This window comes from Nilaparvata lugens, chromosome 5, assembly GCF_014356525.2.
Source record: "Nilaparvata lugens isolate BPH chromosome 5, ASM1435652v1, whole genome shotgun sequence".
Taxonomy (NCBI): Eukaryota; Metazoa; Arthropoda; class Insecta; order Hemiptera; family Delphacidae; genus Nilaparvata; species Nilaparvata lugens.
In genome coordinates this window covers 30,197,419-30,217,094 of record NC_052508.1, presented here as the reverse complement: position 1 = coordinate 30,217,094, position 19,676 = coordinate 30,197,419, and the positions used below count along the sequence as shown (strand labels likewise).

The window sequence follows — 19,676 nt, the reverse complement described above, 5'->3', positions numbered from 1 at the left end:
TCTTGGCCTTCTGTCCGAATTTGTCATTTAAATGTAGAGAGTATAAGCTATTCTAATAGCCAGTATTTACCAAAGATTTTAAAACGAGACAACATTGATCTGGTCGCAATCCAGGAAACACACTGTGACAGTGAAGAACAACTGAAGAAAAGAGCCATGATACCTGGCTATGATTTGATTGGTGCCACATACCATCATGTCGCAACTTATGTGAGAGACAATGTGGATAATGCTACCTTGATTTCCACTTCATCAGACAACGATATCCATTCTGCTGTAGTCAAAATAGGAAGCATAACAGTGACAAATATCTACAAACCATCAGGCATTATATGGCCACCTGCAGTGATTCCAATACAACCACATCCTGCAGTCTATGTGGGTGATTTCAATAGCCACCACGAACAGTGGAGATATAAGACATCTGACGGAAATGGTGAAGCAGTAGTGGAATGGGCTCAAGATGAGAATCTGAATTTACTATTTGATGCTAAAGATAGGTTTACTTTCAGATCAGCAGCGTGGCAGCGAGAGTACAATCCAGATCTATGTTTTACTTCAAGTGATAGCAAAGGCCAACTACTGCCAGCCACCCGGAAGGTTCTATGTGACTTCCCGCACAGTCAGCATTGCCCAGCTCTCATATATTATAGAGATAGGCATTCAAATCCCACTTGTTAGATCCACACCCCAACCAAGATGGAATTTCAAGAAAGCAGATTGGGAGAGATTCTCGAAATAGCTGGATAAATGCCTAGGTTGGATACCGCCGACAAGCAAAAACTATGGCAGATTCATTGGAGCTGTTGAAAGCGCTGCTAAAGTCGAGAATACATTCCGGGATGGTCTCAAAACAGCAATGAATTGTACTAAACATTTTTGGAGACTGGCGACCAAATTGTGGCTGATGAGCTACTCCACAGTCTTGATGAAGCAAGGAAAGAGAAATGGGTGGAGATGGTTGAGAGCATGAACTTCCAAACCTCAAGCCGCCAGGCATGGACTTTGCTGAGGAAGCTGGGGAGTGGAGCACTTATGAAGAGACAAAAAACAGATGTTTCAGCGAATACCATAGCATCTCACTTGGTAGCAGCATCCAAAGCAAGAATAGACAAGGCACATATAATTGAAATAACACGATAACTGAAATGCCTGAAAAGAGAGTCAACAGAGAGCGAATTAAGCCATCCTTTCACTTCACAGGAAATTGAACTGGCACTGAAGTCCATAGCCCCCAGAAAAGCACCAGGGTTCGACAGCATTAACCCGGAATTCCTAATAAATTGTGGGAAGTATGCAAAGTTTTGGTTGGCTGGATTCTTCACTGACGATATAATGCAAACTGGTATTATACCCAATCAAAGATCATAGCAATCTTGAAGCCAGGAAAACCTGCAAACACACCCAAGAGCTGCAAATCAATTGCATTATTATCGGTGACATACAAACTATTGAAGAGGCTGATTTATAATAGGATCAGCCCGAAGGTACTTGAAAGTATTCCAATCGAACAAGCTGGATTCAGACCTCACAGAAGCTGTGTGGAACAAGTTCTCTCACTCACAACATGTATTGAAGCTGGATTCCAGAACAAGCTAAAAACCTCTGCTGCACTTATCGATTTATCAGCAGCATATGATACTGTGTGGAGAAAGAGAATGATTTACAAGCTCCTCAAAGTGATAAACTGCAAAGTGACAGCTCGACTCTTGAAAAATATGCTTAGTGACAGACATTTCAAAGTCATCCTGGGCTCGATATGAGTACACAAAGAAAGCTCAGGAACGGCCTGCCTCAAGAGTCAGTGCTTGTCCCTCTCTTGTTTAGTCTGTACATTGCAGACATGCCAGAGACAATATTAAGAAAATATGGCTATGCTGATGATTGTGTGTTAACAACTCAGAGCAGGACTTTTGAGGAGACGGAAAAGACTCACAGCTGACTTGGAAAAACTAGGAAAATATTTTCGCAGATGGCGCCTCCAACCGAATGCCAGTAAAACCGAGGTTAGCATGCTTCCATCTCAGTAACAAAGATGCAAACAGGGAGCTTCGCATCCAATTTGAAGACAAGTGGCTCACTCATTGCAAAGCACCGAGATACCTGGGCGTAGTACTTGACAGGACGCTTTCTTTTAAGGAGCATCTTTCCAAAATGGCGGAGTAGCTGAAGTCTAGGAACAATATCATTCAAAAGCTCTGTGGAACTTCTTGGGGAGCTTCAGCTTCTACATTGCGCTCTTCAGCCCTGGGTCTCGTGTTCTCAACTGCTGAGTTTTGTGCGCCCGTGTGGCTGAATAGCTCACATGTGCGGAGGGTTGATGCTCAGTTGAATAACTCAATGAGGATGGTTGCTGGAGTCATAAAATCGACGCCTATAGATCGTGGCTCCCGGTGCTGAGTCACATTCCACCCCCCAACCTCCGACGCATGAATGCGCTAACAAGAGAGTTCAATAAGATCCTGCAAAATCAAAACTTGCCAATACATGGGGATATAGAACATGCCAATCAAATCCGCCTGGCGTCTCGAAAGCCTCCCACCAGAACGGCATTACATGCTCTGGATGGTGGGTTCAGTTTAACAGACGCCTGGCAACAAGAATGGCATGCAAGGCAAATCGATCTTAGCCCATGTATCACCGAAAAGCCACCAGGTTTTGATTTGCCTCGCAAACTATGGTCGGCTCTTAACAGGATCCGAACTCAGCATGGAAGATGTGCCTATGCGTTGTACAAGTGGGGAAAGGCTCCAACAGCTTTTTGTGAGTGTGGCGCTGTGCAAACAATAAGACACATTGTAGAAGAGTGCACAAGAACAGCTTATGAGGGCAGGCTGGATGACTTCCTGGTAGCTACACCAGGTGCAGTGGCATATTTAAACCGACTAGATATATGTTGATAACTTTTAAAATTTTATGTTTAATTTGTGTTCCACCTTTTTATTATTTTTTTAAAACTTCTGACTAAGATGACTTCATTGTTTATATATGTGACTTATGTTAGATAACATAAAGATTTGTGTCGTAGGGCCATACGCAAAATAATAATAATTTACTTTTTAAATTTTTTCCCAGTTAACCGCATAATTTAGACCTATACCAAGTAATAATACCAATTAAAAATAATATGAATATAAATAATATTGTTTTGTAAAATAAGTATGTCAAAGCAAGCAGAGCTGAAGCAATATTGTGTTGCACATGCAAAAAATGTATGATTTTTTCAGCTATAAGATATTCTGCTGAAAAGACCGAAAGAGTAATACCGTAGTAAAGCTGGCACTAACCGAGCTCTTCTACAATAGTTCATACTTCAATATGCCTCTATTTTTTCAAATTATTTCAAAGGAGCAACTTGCACTATACTTAAGTCGTACATTGCAAGACTCGTTATGATAAAGAAATGAATTTCTGCATTGATATTACAATATCTTCAATAGCTTCTTCCGAAGCAACCATTAATCACATTGAAGAGACACGATGAGTGCACTTTCTGGTGAACATAAAGGTCATATAGAACAAATTTCATAGCAAAGATGGATTATTTATTCATAATGAATTCTTGAACTGAATTAAACCCTGTTTCCGTCTTTGTGAACACTTTTCTATGAAAACTTACAAAGAAATAGAAGGAGCATTATCCGTGTGGTAAAAGAACGAGTCATGTTTGAAAAAGGAAGAGCCTCCTATGACAGTGGGGCACACTATGAATGGTATTGAAGAAAATAGTTTCAGTCAGATCCTATCAACCCTCAATCAATGTTTTCTGGCAGGCACTTACTGTAGTAACTGATTAAATTCAACAAGCATTAGAATTATAATACTCTGTCACCTATAGATTAACTAAGTGTCGTATTAGTCATGGGTAATTAAACACAATTCTTTCTTGTCGGTATAGACATAGATAGGCCTATGATTGTAAATAAGTTATTCAATTGCTGGTTAAGTTTTACTAGGAGGCCCGTAATAAGTGATGTATAATCATTATACTGAACAATGGATATCATGGACATTTATATTCAAAATTAACAAATATGAAATAAAATTGTCAAATTATAATCCTATATAAATATAACTGGGAATTAACATTCTGGTTCTAAATAAGTTTCAGATAATTCTATAACAGCAGAATATGCTTCTAATGATGGCTGTCGTGTACGGTAGATATTTAAAAATTAATTATTCAAAGTATTTTGCATATTTTTTTAAATTTTATAATTTTTTGGATTCCAGACGAATTTGGATAATTTTCGTACGGTATTACGTTTACCACAGGAAATATTGATTAGATGGATATAAATATCCCTAGTTCCATTTTTGTTTTGTAGGACGAAATCCATTTCCAAGCATGTTGTGAGTATTTGACAGACGTAGAAGTAATTTGATGAGAAACGCTTCAAAAACACCATTATTAAACTCTGAAGTCTTTCAACGTAAGTAAATTAGCCTATGGTACTGCAATTGACAATAGTCTAATAAAAATTGAATTCGTAGATATTTGATGGAATTGCACAGGATGTACAGTTTAGAGTACATTCATTGCAAAATGGAAAATTGTAAGTACCTACGGTGAAAATAATAAACGACAGCTTCTCGGATAACTTGAACATTAAATAAGAATTCGGTTCTGAACTCGATATTACCTCAGGTCATTTGTTGAACTAGCAAGTAGTTAATTTACAGTAGTGTACGAATAGTTCAGTGAGTTAGAAGTGCAGATGGATTATTCCTTAAGCATTCATTGAGTGAGTTCATCATCAAATTTATTTTTGTTATCTTATCTACGAAATTGACATGCTAATTGCTGAGAAAATCTTCGTCTCTCCAGAAAAAATAAAAAAAAACTGAATTCAATCTTCCAGATCAAAATGGAATTAACAATTTTTATAGCAGTTTCATACAATTTATCAGTTGTGATAAGAAAATATAAGTGTTCTCTTCTCTATCTTACGAGTTGAATGGTTTGATTTGTTTCACTGTACCGGTATTAGACGGCACAGGGACGGCACCGGTAATTCAAGATTTGATAGGGTTCTAATCAGTGTGAGCTAACTTGCAGTAAAATTGAATAGATATTTTATTTTCAGAAATTATAATTAATTATGTCCAAGAGAGAAAAGGGTATTTATTTTCAATACGGTATACAGATCGAGAGATACGGTAACCAATATAATGTCATTATCTCTAAGAAATGTTTTAAAAGGAGGCTTCACTCAGTTTTGCAATTGGAAGTACAATTTATTAGTTTTGTTAACAGCCGTAAAGTAGCCTACTTATAATGGTCCACAGTTCCGTTATCTCTATAACTATACTAGCCGTCAGGCTCGCTTCGCTCGCCTTATCCGTCTAGCCAGGGGGCTCCGCCCCCAGGACCCCCTACTGGATCGTCCAGGAATGAGATCAGCAGGCTCGCTTCGCTCGCCTGCATTTTTCATTTGAGCATTTTTATCATATGTTAGGACAATCCAGTCGGGGGTCCAGACTAAACGTCTGGCTAAACGGATATGGCAAGCGAAGCGAGCCTGACGGCTAGTAATATAGTATTCCCAGGATTGAAGTAGCAGTGCCCAATCAATTTTTCCGCGATAAATGCATTAAATCTTCAACTTGGTGCCAACCTAACAAAGTCAACTCAACCTAATGCCAACCTGACAAAATTATTAATTTAGTTGCCAGTTAACAACTGTATCGAATAGGTACTCCATATAGATTTTAGTTCTATAGTAACATATGATATGGAAATTTCAATTACAATTAAGAGATTAGGAGAAGAAGAATATACATGCTAAAAGACGAACTTTAAACCCTTAAAAACAACCCTTAGAGTTAAAATATTGCCAAAAGATTTCTTAGTGCGCCTCTAAAGGGCCAACTGAACATACCTACCAAATTTGAACGTTTTTGGTCCGGTAGATTTTTAGTTATGCGAGTGAGTGAGTGAGTCAGTCAGTGAGTGAGTGCCATTTCGCTTTTATATATATAGATAACCATGTTATACAGTTATTGTACATCTAAGAGACTGGCTATATAAACCGTAAGATATATAAGTACACAACATAGTATTACATTCACTAATTTTTTTTAATATGCATTTCTACATTACTAATGGCTAGTATAGTTGGCCAGTGGCCAGCATCAGATACTGGTATATATCATGTCAAACTGAATGAGGAGGCCTAGTCTCATTTGACTAAATATAGTAGTGGAAAAAGATGGTATAGTTGGCCTACGCTAGTACGCTGAAATGTAGTAAAATTTCATGCTAGTCGAGTTTACTGAAAATATGAGTACATCCCAAGCAAGTCTAGTTTCACTTAATTTAATGAAGTAATAAATAAATCACAAATTTAACGTCGTTTTACTGCAAATCAATGCTTGGTACCTTTCAACTGGAATCATTCATATCAATTTTTAAGGGTTGTGCAATACGAACCCCTTTTTATTGAATTTTACCTACCAACTCTAATTAAATTCGACATTATTAATTTGTAATTGAGGTAATCATTTAAAATTCTAAAACAAATTGAAAGTTTGAATATACTTTTTTATTCCAATTCTACATTACCGCCATTCACATCAATAAAATAAGATTCTTAGTAATTTAATCTCTACACTAATAAAATAATTTATAAAACCTATTGTAACGAATCAGTCCTCAACAAAATATCAATCAAAATGAAATTAAAGTTGAATTAAAAACTATTTACAAAGTCATAGGTTTTTATACATATTATATAATACAACAACTAACTGAAACCAACTGCTCTAAAAGCAAATAATATTAGTCCGCTTTACAATATTATGATTGACTAAAACATTTAATAGAGGAAATTGTTTTATATTAGTAACAGGATTATGACTTGAGAAAATCAGAATGATGACAAGAACGTTGTTCTACGACAGGGCCCATAGACAAAGAACCAAGAGGTGGACCCACAGAAGCTTCTAATCGCTTTTCCAGTTGCTTTGAATCGAATACAAAAAAAATAATAATAGAATAATTATTCGCCTTTGGATACAGTACAGTAAACTAGGTTTTATAACCTAAAAAAACAATCTACACAGTCCAACAAAACATATAAAAATCAAAATATTCACCAATACTGTGAAATGCTCTGTCCTTGAGCCACTGCGTCTCTACTGTTCTTTTTCTTCTCTCCCTATCCCTGCCTCACAGCGTCCGGTGTAGCTCGGACCATCTTCTCCATTCTCTCTTGTCGCCAGCCAATCTTTTCATCTCACTCAAATTTTTGCCTCTCTTCAAACCAGCTACCATAACACTGTCAAGATAGGTTTTCCTTGGACGACCTCAACCTCTTTTTCCTTCAGGGTTGGCCTACATTATTTGCTTATCTTTTCTCTCCTGTTTTTTATAAGTTGGCTTCATTACATCAGGTTGCAGAATATATTACAAATTCATGATAGAGTCATTACTTGAAATTCTGAAAATTTTGTCTACAAGTTTCATTATCTCTCAAAACAGCAATACATCTAATAACGTTTTCTCAAAACAGCAATACATCTAATAACGTTTTCTGCCAAATAGAGATCGTCTTAATACCACTGCGATTACCCCACAGGCGAAGCCCATAGTTCAAAGTATGGAACTGTCCATAATAGGCGAATATTAGAATATCACTTCTCACACACAGTTTCAGTCTCTTGAGCGCAAACAAGCTGCGAGATGGTTTCTTGCAAAGACATTTTATACGGTATGACTGTAGTTCCACAACAGTTTAATGTCCAGCATGACTCCTAAAATTTCACAGGGCTCAAATATAATTCTTGTACTTTCCACAAGAGAAATTTTTCAATGAGAATATTATACCACTGATTTGAAAAAATATATATTATGTCTACTGTTGTTGATAATAGTGATATTATTGAAGTTTCATGGCAAGGCATGGCGAGTTTACAGTATAAGAGTGGACAAGATTATCCTGACTTTCAGGAATTTTTAGAAATACTTTCCATAAATTACTTGTTACAACTGACCAATATTGAATTCTTGAACATGGGGCGGTGTTTGTGTTTCACTGTGAACGAGATTGATTGATGAGCTGAGAGGAGAATTGTTGAGGAAAGACCAAGCCGTTTGAGTTTCATTATTTGTAAAATCAACCAGATCTGGAAGGAATGTGTCATCACATGTCTGCGTCCATCGCGTGTCCTGGTCTAGGATGTCGTTGGTCTGCGTCTCACAGTTGGTCAGGTAATCATCGAGCAAGTTATTCAGACGGTTATCAGTTTGCGTTTCAATATGGCACAGAGATGTGTAATTTCGATCGCTACTGTTCGAGTCCTGGTAGAGGCATAATGATCTGTCATCAGTTTTTCTCTCCAAAAGACTAGAAATATCTTTACAGTCAATCTCTTTGGAACTTTCATTACTCAGCCACAACTGAGGCAAACAAATATCGTGCTTTTTGAAATTGTCTGACTCTGAAGATTCTTCATCCAAAAGTGGTCTTTCTTCAATTTTCCGATCTTCCATTTTAGCTTCAACATGATTATTCGAAGTTTCTGTAACTGGTTTTTCACGTAACTGATCAATCGCCTTTTTATTCGCTTCTAGCTTTACAGTTTTATCTTCATCATGATTAGTAACATCATTATAAAGCAAATCAAGTTTTCCTGAGGTCACTGTAAATGTCTCACATTTTTGGTTCACTGTGCTTACAACATTTTCTGGTTTCACGATTGTCTGAGTTTTCATACTCTTCTTCCTCTTTTTAGCTGAATTTTTTATTTTAGATTCTTTCAAAAACTGATTCATAGTTTGAGTTTGTGACGATATCTTTGGATTTTTCTCCCCAGTCTGAGTTTGTTGAGACATTCGTTTCTTCACGCTTTTCTCCGTAGATTTGACTGGACTAGCCGACTTTTTCCGTTTGAGAGATGTAGGCCTAGCACTTTCAGTCTGAGATGACGTTTCGACAGTTTGTGAGTTTAGTTTCACCAAATGAAACAAATTGGTATTTGTCAAGTCATTCACGTTAACTAAGCCATGGAGAATGAGGACACTAGCGCCTTTTGGGAGCGATTTGGTGAGTGTAGTAACATCAATCGTTTGCTTATCTGAGTCATTGTTTGCAATTACTGTGAGCGTCTCCGACGATTTGGTTGATTGGCACCTGTAACAAGAAATTTTTACTTATGCATTATACAATACTAGCAGGTAACCCGTGCTTGCACTGGGAAAATTTTGGTGTTGTAGAATGCATTCTCCTTATTATTATTATTATTATAATTGGTGTAAGTGCACGTCCAGTGCCAACATACCTGTCATCAAATTTTTGGTTGGGATCGATTTAGTATCTTATTTTGAGCACAAAATCACAAAAATTAAACGGCGGTCACTATTGTTTTTAAAATAAACTAAGTTCAAAGTAGCACAATTTTACATGCATTTAACCTATGAGTAGCAACCATTTTGATTATTGAAATCATCAAATTATGATATTCCTAATCTGAGTTTTCCTAACCCAAAGCTTTTCCTAACCTAACCTTTCCTAACCCAAAGCTTTTCCTAACCTAAAGCTTTTCCTAACCTTAGCTACTTATGGTTGCTACTTATAGCTTAAATGCATGTAAAGTTGTGATACTTTGAACTTAGTTTATTTTAAAAACAGTAGTGACCGCCGTTTAATTTTTGTGATTTTGTGCTCAAAATAACATACTAAATCGATCCCAACCAAAATTTTGATGACAGGTATGTTGGCACTGGACTTATTTTTCAGCACAGCTGACCAGGAAACATAAAAAATAGAATAACTATTTACTCGTATATTGTTGAAATTACGTCAATAATCTTCATCAGAGTTGGAAATTTCTCTAAAGAGAGAAAAAATAGTTTTATTGATCTTGAACCCGAAAACTCTCATTCATGAGGCAGGCAAAGGTTTTTAAAAGTTTTTTACCACGTAAAAAGTTTAAACATAAACATCTTAAAATTTTAAACGTTCTAGTTTTTAAAAACATTATTTAACATTGAAAGTTTCAAACTTTAAGAAGATGAATCCAAATATGAAATGAGAAATCATCTCCCATTACCACCCCATAAAATACGAGAAAAAGGAATCTGGTACAGTAGACTTCACTGATTTTTTTACGTTTTCACGATTTCAATTGTCATTCAACAATGATTATTAGGCTGAAATCGTTGAAAAGTACTCAAAATTCCCAGTAATTATTGACTTGAAATCTTTGCAAAAATCAATAAAATCTATTATGAACATACAGAATAAGCATTGTACTGATCTGAATAGATCTATGGTAATAATAGAGATTGAAAGAATATAATATGTCATTCTATTCCAAGTAAAACGAAACTAATATTTGTGTTTGTATTAGAATTGCTGAGTGGATACTGTATACTGATAAATTCATAAATAGTCCAGACTAGCCTGTCGACTTTGAAACTATTGACAACGGAGTCCCGTTGTATTTCCATCAAAGAATGAAACTAAGTTAAAACCATGTATCATGGTGCTAAGCTAAGTGAAAACTGTCCAAGTGAAAACGTTTGGCGCGAACCTTCTGTCATGGGGAGACAAAGAAATTAATGAAAATCTATCAAAATAGTGATATGGATATCTGTCACACGTTTTCAGTCTAAGACATGATATGATTATCATAAAATTGATAACAGAATTCATTCAACAATTCATTTAATAATTGAGAAGATTTATTTTGTATATTTTAATCGGGAGGAAAACGTTGGGTTTTCAATGTTTTTTTACTCCCTTATTTTTTAGTATTTTCAGAAATCAAGATTTCTTAAATCAAACATTCCACCTTATTTCTCACACAGATAGATACAGTGCAAGTTATATTAGAATAGCTACAGTATAGCCTATACGTACTGTATAGTACAGAACGTATTCGTACAGTACTGTAGAGTACCTGCACGTTATAAGTGTATAATTATATAATAGTAAGCTACGTTAAAACTGCCATAATTTTCTTGTTTTCGGGTATTTTCGAAAGTGGGGGCTAAGCTTAAAAGAATTTGGTGTCGCTGAATCCAAATCCGAAATCAGAATCTTCCTATCTTTATTTTCAAGAAAGATAGATTTTGAGAAAAAGTGGTCACGCGAGAGACGTAGAATCATCATGTGAAATCCGCCACTTGTCTTATAGTATCTCGATCAAGAGCGGATTTTGCCTGCTTCGAGGGGCAAAGACGTGACAAAAGCTGATTCCTGGAGTACGATCATCATGTGAAAGACACCATTGGACTTAATGTACTTCATTGTTCATGGTTCACGTCTCCTATCGTGTGAAAGTAGCCTAAGGGCGATTGCAGACGAACCACAATAGCATGTGGGATGTGGAACCGACATACTACGACATACTAGAACAATACGACTAACGCAGAGTCTTTCACACTACATTCGAGAAAACGCTCATTAGTAAAACAGTAATGTTATGCAATGTAAGTTGTAGGTTATGTTGAGGTGATTACATTATAGTGTTTTCATAGTGAGAAAATTTGTAGAACCAATAATTATCGATATCGTGGAATCTTTCCATAAGTTGAAAACTATTTGAAATTGTCAAACTCCACTTTAATAAACACAAAGTTTACAGGACATGAAACCATGGTAGGCTACACTAATCTGACAATAGTATGGAGACAATTGAGTTATCTTAGCACCAAACTATTAAATAATTGTTATTAAACGAAAATCCAAATTAAATGCCGTAAATCATCCCGAAGACTTCTGCTACTGCAAATATTGACAACAGGGTAAACAGCTAGATGGAAATTCGATGAGCGCTACTATTCAAAAATAATTTTTTTCAAACTATTTGAAATTATCAGTAAGGTCAATCTTTGCAGTAGCAAATATTGACAACAGGGTAAACAGCTAAATGGAAATTCGATGAGCGCTACTATTCAAAAATATTTTTTTTCAAACTATTTGAAATTATCAGTAAGGTCAATCTTTGCAGTAGCAAATATTGACAACAGGGTAAACAGCTAAATGGAAATTCGATGAGCGCTACTATTCAAAAATAATTTCCATCTAGCTGTTTACCCTGTTGTCAATATTTGCAGTAGCAGAAGTCTTCGGGGTGATTTACATAATTTAATTAGGATTTTCGTTTAATAATAATTATTAATTCATTAGTATTTGAATAATTGCAATATCTCAGTAATTTCCATCTGTAAACTAATAAATCTCATCCCCAGTAGCAGAAATGATATTTTTCCCCTGTAGGCAGGCGAAGGATAGGAAGGGAAGTCATAGACTGGATAGTTGAAAACGTTTTCTTTGACATAAGTAAAATATTGTAATTTATTTTTCCTACTTAATTTAACACCTTTGGTTACTTTTTAGTTCCATGTTAGATTGATTTTGTTTTGAATTGGTACTCTCGCTCAGCGGACAGGATTTTTCCTTTGCCAATAGTGTATTTAAATTGTTTTGTTAAAATTTTCTTCAAATTTGATCTCCCTATCGAATAATTCAAAGGAATTGATAGAATGATTTTACACTGTATTTACTAACATAGAGAAAGGATAAGCGTTAGTCTCAGGTACTATTTGTTTGCCTCTGCTACTGAGTATGAATTGTAACATGTAAATATTTTGGCAATAACAACTATTATTATTATTATGAACTTTGTGTTTATAAAAGTGAAGTTTGACAATTTCAAATAGTTTTTCAATTTTTAAAGAGAGTTTCGCAGTCCGACAATGTAGGTCTTGATTCAATTTCAACAATGAATCGATCCGTGTCAAATTCTGACATTATAAAGTACACAATAAAGTACCAATTACAATTAACTACCGAGCTATCTAATATAACCTACAAATTTGAGGTAAAATTCGAGGGAACACTATCACAGCGACTGCGATTGTGGTACAGAAGCTAGGAGAAGTGTGGTGCTCAAACTAGTGGTACTGAAATCGCAAGAAAAATAATCGCTACCACAGCGCGCAACGCCATGTGGAAGTATCAGTACCACTGCCATGCCTGCCAATGCATTTCATATGCGCTGCGTTTGTGGTACCACAGAAAGAAAATAGTAGCTCCCACATCCCACATGTGATTGAGGTTCGTCTGCAACCGGCCTAGGTTGGATCCAACGTTAGTAGACAGTAACTTTGTCCACTAACTTTGGGCTGGATATACATTGTAACGACTTTTCCAGTCCGTTCGTTTTTTAATAGTATTGATAATATCGTTGGTTGGAGACGGACGGACGAAAGAAGAAGACATGTTTATCATTGATCTCGCCAGTAAAACAGTTGTTTGATCTAGAAACAAATTCGATCAAGTCGTCGAATTCCAAAATTCTATTCTTCATCACAGTTTGTGATCATTTCAGTTACTAGTAGTTCTGTGAAAAGTAGACCTCACGCAGTTTTCTTATGTTAATAAACTCAGTTCACGTTTGAATTCGTATCCCAAGTGATAATTTATCCAGTTCCGTGATAATATTTTCATCTGATAGAAATATTTCTCAACTAACTTATTTTAAAATTATTTTTTCAATTCAGAATATTTCTATTTCTTCAGCATTATTTAGTTCATTCATTTTTTTAATCACCTATTAAATTTGTTTTTCAAATGTGGGAATATTGATACTGATGGGCACGCATCATAAAAGATATTGAAACCCTACCTTATAGAAATAGACACGGCCAGACATCTGTGTAATGCATGCAATAAATAATCCACTTGTCAGCTGATTGATCATGAATAATTCTATAGTCTGATTTATCCTATCTTCAAAGTAGATATAGTGATATCACAGTATGGAGGAATTCCTTTTCTTTTCATATTATCCTAAAAATGCAAAATTTCAAAAAACCTTGTGTATACATCGACGCGCAGTTGAAAAGTAATATTCCTGCCAAATCTCATCGAATTCTATCAACGAGTTTGGCCTTAATCGCGTTACATACCGACAGACAAAAGTAAAGCCGAGTTAAAACATAGACCTTACTACGTTCGGTCAAATATTTCAAAATAGAAAATCTGGTGTGGCGCACTCACACAACTTTCCTTGCCGTTATGAAAATTGATCACCTGACGCTAGTGTTCCCGCGCATCTCAAGTCTACTATTCAAAGATTTGAGCCAGCTGGTGACAGGGCAATAACGCTGGAGACACACATGAGGTCTGCTATCTCTTCATAGTGAATCTATTTATATAAAAGCGAAATGGCACTCACTCACTGACTGACTGACTGACTCACTCACTCACTCACTCACTCACTCGCAGAACTATAAATCTACTGGACCAAAAACGTTCAAATTTGGTAGGTATGTTCAGTTGGCCTTTTAGAGGCGCACTAAGAAATCTTTTGGCAATATTTTAACTCTAAGGGTTGTTTTTAAGGGTTTGTTCTTCTCCCAATCTCTTAATTATAATTGAAAATTTCCATATCATATGTTACTATAGAACTATAATCTAGATAGAGTACCTCTTCGAAACAGTTGTTAACTGGCAACTAAATTAATAATTTTGTCAGGTTGGCATTAAGTTGAGTTGACTTTGTTAGGTTGGTACCAAGTTGAAGATTCAAATGCATTTATCGCGGAAAAATTGATTGGGCACTGCTACTTCAATCAGAGCTATTCCTGGGAATATTATATTACTAGCCGTCAGGCTCGCTTCGCTCGCCATATCCGTTTAGCCAGTCTGGACCCCCGACTGGATTGTCCTAACATATGATAAAAATGCTCAAATGAAAAATGCAGGCGAGCGAAGCGAGCCTGCTGATCTTATTCATGGACGATCCAGTCGGGGGTCCAGGGGGCGGAGCCCTCTGGCTAGACGGATATGGCGAGCGAAGCGAGCCTGACGGCTAGTGATTTAATAGAATCAACAATAATTTGCAATTGAATAATCACATTTTCTCGAATTTAAAGCTTATTTTCAATTTTAGGTGAAAATGTTACTGAACATTAATTGTAGAGATTTTCATGCTCAATCTACTCCACTTGATTTTTTTTGTTTCAATTGTATCTGAAGCCTGATAATTGGGAATCTATCTGCATTGATGGGCGGAGCTCCTGAAATTTTTACAGATATGGGACTTGTGGCAGTTGATAGAGCTTATCGATGACTATTTTAGGTATGAATTTGATCAAAATCGTTGGAGCCGTTTCCGAGAAAATCACGAAAAACCCTGTTTTTGACAACATTTTCGCCATTTTAGCCGCCATCTTGAATTGCATTTGATCGAAATTGTTCGTGTCGGATCCTTATAGTGAAAGGATCTTAAGTTCCAAATTTTAAGTCATTCCGTTAATTGGGAGATGAGATATCGTGTACACAGACGCACATACACTCATACACACACACACACACACACACACACACACACACACACACACACACACCAATACCCAAAAACCAGTTTTTTGGACTCAGGGGACCTTGAAACGTATAGAAATTTAGAAATTGGGGTACCTTAATTTTTTTCGGAAAGCAATACTTTCCTTACCTATGGTAATAGGGCAAGGAAAGTAAAAATTATGACCAAATTGATTTTTAAGCCATCTAGATATCTATTCTTGTAAAATAACAATGACATTCTATGATACTGAACAGACAAATCTATTCTAAATATGTTTTCAGCAAAGGAGTCTTTGGGAACCAATCACAATTGTTGAACCAGCTACTTAAAAGAATTGTTCTATTGGTTCCTCTTATTGTTTGGTAAGTAATCAAAACTTGTTGGCTAGGGAAGATCTTGAATATCGTTTATCTATACTTATAAAATTCTTATCTCACTGACTCACTGATCACGATTTCTTGAAAACTACAGGATGGATTGCAACAAAACTTGGAATATTGCAAACTTTGGAAACTCCTCATACGTTCTAGGTGCTCACTAAGAATAATCTTTTGGCGATATTTCAACTCTAAGGGTGGTTTTTAAGGGTGTAAAGTTCGTCTTTTAGCATGTATATTCTTCTTCTCCCAATCTCTTAATTATAATTGAAATGTCCATATCATATGTCACTATGGAACTATAATCTAGAGAGAGAGTACCTCTTCAAAACAGTTGTTGACTACTGGCAACTAAATTAATGATTTTGTCAGGTTGGCATTAAGTTGACATGACTTCATTAGGTTGGCATCAAGTTGAAGAACTAATTTATTAAAATGCATTTATCGAGAACAGATTGATTGGGCACTGCTGCTTCAATCGGAGCTATAACCTATTCCTGGGCGTAAAGATAATTTTTATTTTTCATAAAACAAACTTTTATGACTGGAGTTGCTTCAATCAATTCATCCTATTCTATCAAGACTAATTCTGTTTGTATATCCGACATCGCGAAAACTGCTTGAACAGTTTCGATTAAATTTTAATAATTCAGTATGATATATGGAGGGTATTTTTAAAACTTCAAAAGTGTCCGTTGTGGGATCTATTTGCAAAGAATGAGGAAATTCGGCCAAAATATAACTTGGGCGAAAGAAAGGGGTTATTTATTAGAACGGCCTAATAGCTGTTGTTGCTTTTCCTAATGTAAAATATCTTTCACAGAAGTAAGGCGCTTTTCTCATGAATCAATATTATTCCCAAACAATGATTGTTTGTTCCAAAAATATTAGAAAATATGCATAATAGTTCGTTGACTGTCAGTATTCCTCATTAATAGCATCAATGCTCCCCATTCAAACAATGCTGACACATTGATGTGAATCTTACTATAATTTGGTTAATAATTTAGATCAGATGAAGATAATAATGTTGATGATCGCTACTGTTTCAATTTCAATCATCATTGACATTTTTGCTTTTGATGCCAGCTGTTATTATTATGTGAAATAAGCTCTCATTGAATGAAATCATAATCATTGAAGTCAATTATACTAAGAAAGCAATTTCTGTTTGAGTATGTGTGTTCGTGGATAAATGTATGTATGTCGGATGGATCTCGAAACGGCTTTAACGATTTTTATTAAATCAGGAATACAGTGGGTTTGCGAAAAAAAACATTATTTTGGAACAAGTCTCAACTCTGGGAAAATTCGCTGAAGTTCCTTGAGAGAGGATTATTGGTCCCTCAAGTAGCAGCTGATCAGAAAAAAGTTTCCATAATCTGTTGAAAACGTGAGAGAGTGTGTGCAAATGAAAAATATTACAATAGCTGTTGTTGAGTCAACAAATTTGGCGACCTAATTAATTAGAAACATTACAGTATTCATGGAACATCTGGAAAAATGGATTCAGAAAGTGACCGGATTATAGCAAAAGAAATTTAAAATCGATCTCTCCAAACATATGGTAGTTGAATGTAATGTTTATTGTGATGTGATAGAAATGCGACTAATTTCTTCAGCTTCTGTTGTATTGGTTCCTCTGTTACTTCATGTTTGTACGCAGCCATGGCCTTGAGAGAGCCAGTAGCACTGTCTGTTAATTCATTATCCGGACTAAATACCACGAGAACCAATGAGAGAAGCCTTCTATTAAAAAAAACCCTGCTCTGATTAATTCTCATGAAATTCAATCCTGATGGAAATCCTGATGATCAAAATAATCTGATTTGTTGACATGACATGGTATATCATCCTAAATTAGAGTATATCATATTTTTCAAAGTTAATCATTATTTTACAGTTTTAAGTAATTAGTGAGTGTTTTTTTGTTATTCAATTTGGTCTGTAAACAATCTAGATCAGAACGTTTCTGTTTTGAAATGTGTGGATTAAAATTGGATCTGAATTCAAGTGTATGGAACATAACCTACTTTTTGGACTATTTATTAGTGTATGAATCAAAATTCGGGGAAGAAACAGTTTTGGGCTGTGCCTGTTAGTCCTTCCCCAATCATTTTAAATAATTGTATTCTGTTTATCAATAAATAAACAACAAGCGAATATTTAAGATAGAAATTAAATTGAGTCATCTGTTAGTTTTCATCCAAATTTTCATCCCTAAGCTTTTGGTTTCAAGCTAAGATCAAAGAAAGAAATCATATATGGTAGTCAATAATCAAAGTGATTGAATAAACTCTTATTCAGATTTATGCAAATTCATCCCACTTTATTTATGATAGTAAAGTTTAGGACATGAGGAATCAGCCACAATAAATGTTATACTAATTATTATGAATAGACTTTTTTGTATGAATGGACTTCCATGGAAGAAAGAATCAGTGGATTGGCTGCTTTCACACTTTTGAATAAGTGAAACGAAAATTAAGCGTCATGCTATGCCAAAAATTTTAGAATAAGCAAGAGATCCATGGATACCAGAGTCATAGAATTCCGAATCAACTTAATTTGGAATTTAATCTTCAATTGCATCAAGCAAAAGCAAAAATAACATGATCACTGCTAATTTGATAACTGTCAACGGGAAATATTAATTGCCAATGAATAGAGTCGAGGTCGACTCTTAAGCCCCGCCCAATATTCTACAAAATTCTCTGCAATTGGACTACTATTCTACAGAGCAGTTCCAACACATCAATTAATTATTCGAATGATTTGGCTCAATGATTTTCATGCCAAGTTGTGGCCTAATCTCAAAAACGATTATAAAAATTTTGGTAGAATTTAGATTATGAATGTTTAACAAAAATAATCTTATCTTTTAATTCCCGAAGCGAAGCACGGGTGCCCTGCTAGTCTATACTTATAAAATTCTTATCTCACTGACCCACTGATCACGATTTCTGGTAAACTACTGGATGGATTGCAACAAAACTTGGAATATAGCTTCCTTATACGTCCTAGGTGCTCACTAAGAAATCCTTTGGCGATATTTCAACTCTAAGGGTGGTTTTTAAGGGTTTAAAGTTCGTCTTTTAGCATGTATATTCTTCTTCTCCTAATCTGTTAATTATAATAGAAATGTCCATATCATATGTTACTATAGAACTATAATCTAGAGAGAGTACCTCTTCGAAACAGTTGTTAACTGGAAACCAAATTAATAATTTTGTCAGGTTGGCATTAAGTTGAGTTAACTTTGTTAAGTTGGCACCAAGTTGAAGATTAAAATGCATTTATCGCGGAAAAATTGATTGAGCACTGCTACTTCAATCAGAGCTATTCCTGGGAGTATAGATATTTTTTATTTTCCATAAAACAAACTTCTATGACGGGAGTTACTTCAATTGATCCTATTCTATCAAGACTAATTTTGATAGTATATCCGACAGATCACGAAAACTGCTTAAACAATTTCGATGAAATTTTAATAATTCAGTATGATATATGGAGGGCATTTTTAAAACTTCAGAAGTGTCCGTTGTGGACTCTGTTTGCAAAGAATGAGGAAATTCGGCCAAAATTTAATTTGGGCGAAAGAAAGGGGTTATTTATTAAAACGGCCAAATAGCTGTTGTTGCTTTTCCTAATGTAAGAATATCTTCCATAGAAGTAAGGCGCATTTCTCATGAATAAATTATTCTCAAACATTGATTGTTGAACATTGAGATTCTCAAACATTGAGAAAATAGATGGTAGCCTTAATAAAAAAATCTGGTGTGGTACTGACACTCACACAACTTTCCTTGCTCATTGATCTATAAGCCTCATTAACGAGGATAATTTAGGGAATAACATTATGCCGATTGGCGGCTAAATAATTAAAATTACGATTATACTGTGATTGTATTCAGAGTACATTTTCCTTTGTTTGAATTATGAAATTTGAGGATTTTTTAAAAGTTGTCAAAACAGCTG

The 19,676-nt window shown here is 35.4% G+C and overlaps 2 protein-coding genes across 8 annotated transcripts in view; both read right to left on the bottom strand.

The window, feature by feature from the left end:
* LOC111044434 (phospholipase A1) overlaps nucleotides 1-3,774 on the bottom strand; it is a 42,848-nt gene extending 39,074 nt beyond the window's left edge. Inside the window, exon 1 of one of the 2 annotated variants that reach the window (XM_039428130.1) lies at nucleotides 3,620-3,774. In XM_039428130.1, coding sequence (XP_039284064.1) covers nucleotides 3,620-3,665 — 46 coding nt within the window. In that variant the 5' untranslated portion in view covers nucleotides 3,666-3,774. The remainder of the gene's footprint in view (nucleotides 1-3,619) is intronic. The other variant, XM_039428128.1, reaches the window with a different exon arrangement.
* A 2,749-nt stretch (nucleotides 3,775-6,523) lies between these two features.
* The window catches only part of LOC120351316 (zinc finger protein SHOOT GRAVITROPISM 5), a 33,861-nt gene continuing 20,708 nt past the window's right edge, over nucleotides 6,524-19,676 (bottom strand). For all 6 annotated transcript variants that reach the window (XM_039428123.1, XM_039428120.1, XM_039428117.1 and 3 more), the window contains exon 4: nucleotides 6,524-9,134. In XM_039428123.1, coding sequence (XP_039284057.1) covers nucleotides 7,985-9,134 — 1,150 coding nt within the window. In that variant the 3' untranslated portion in view covers nucleotides 6,524-7,984. The remainder of the gene's footprint in view (nucleotides 9,135-19,676) is intronic.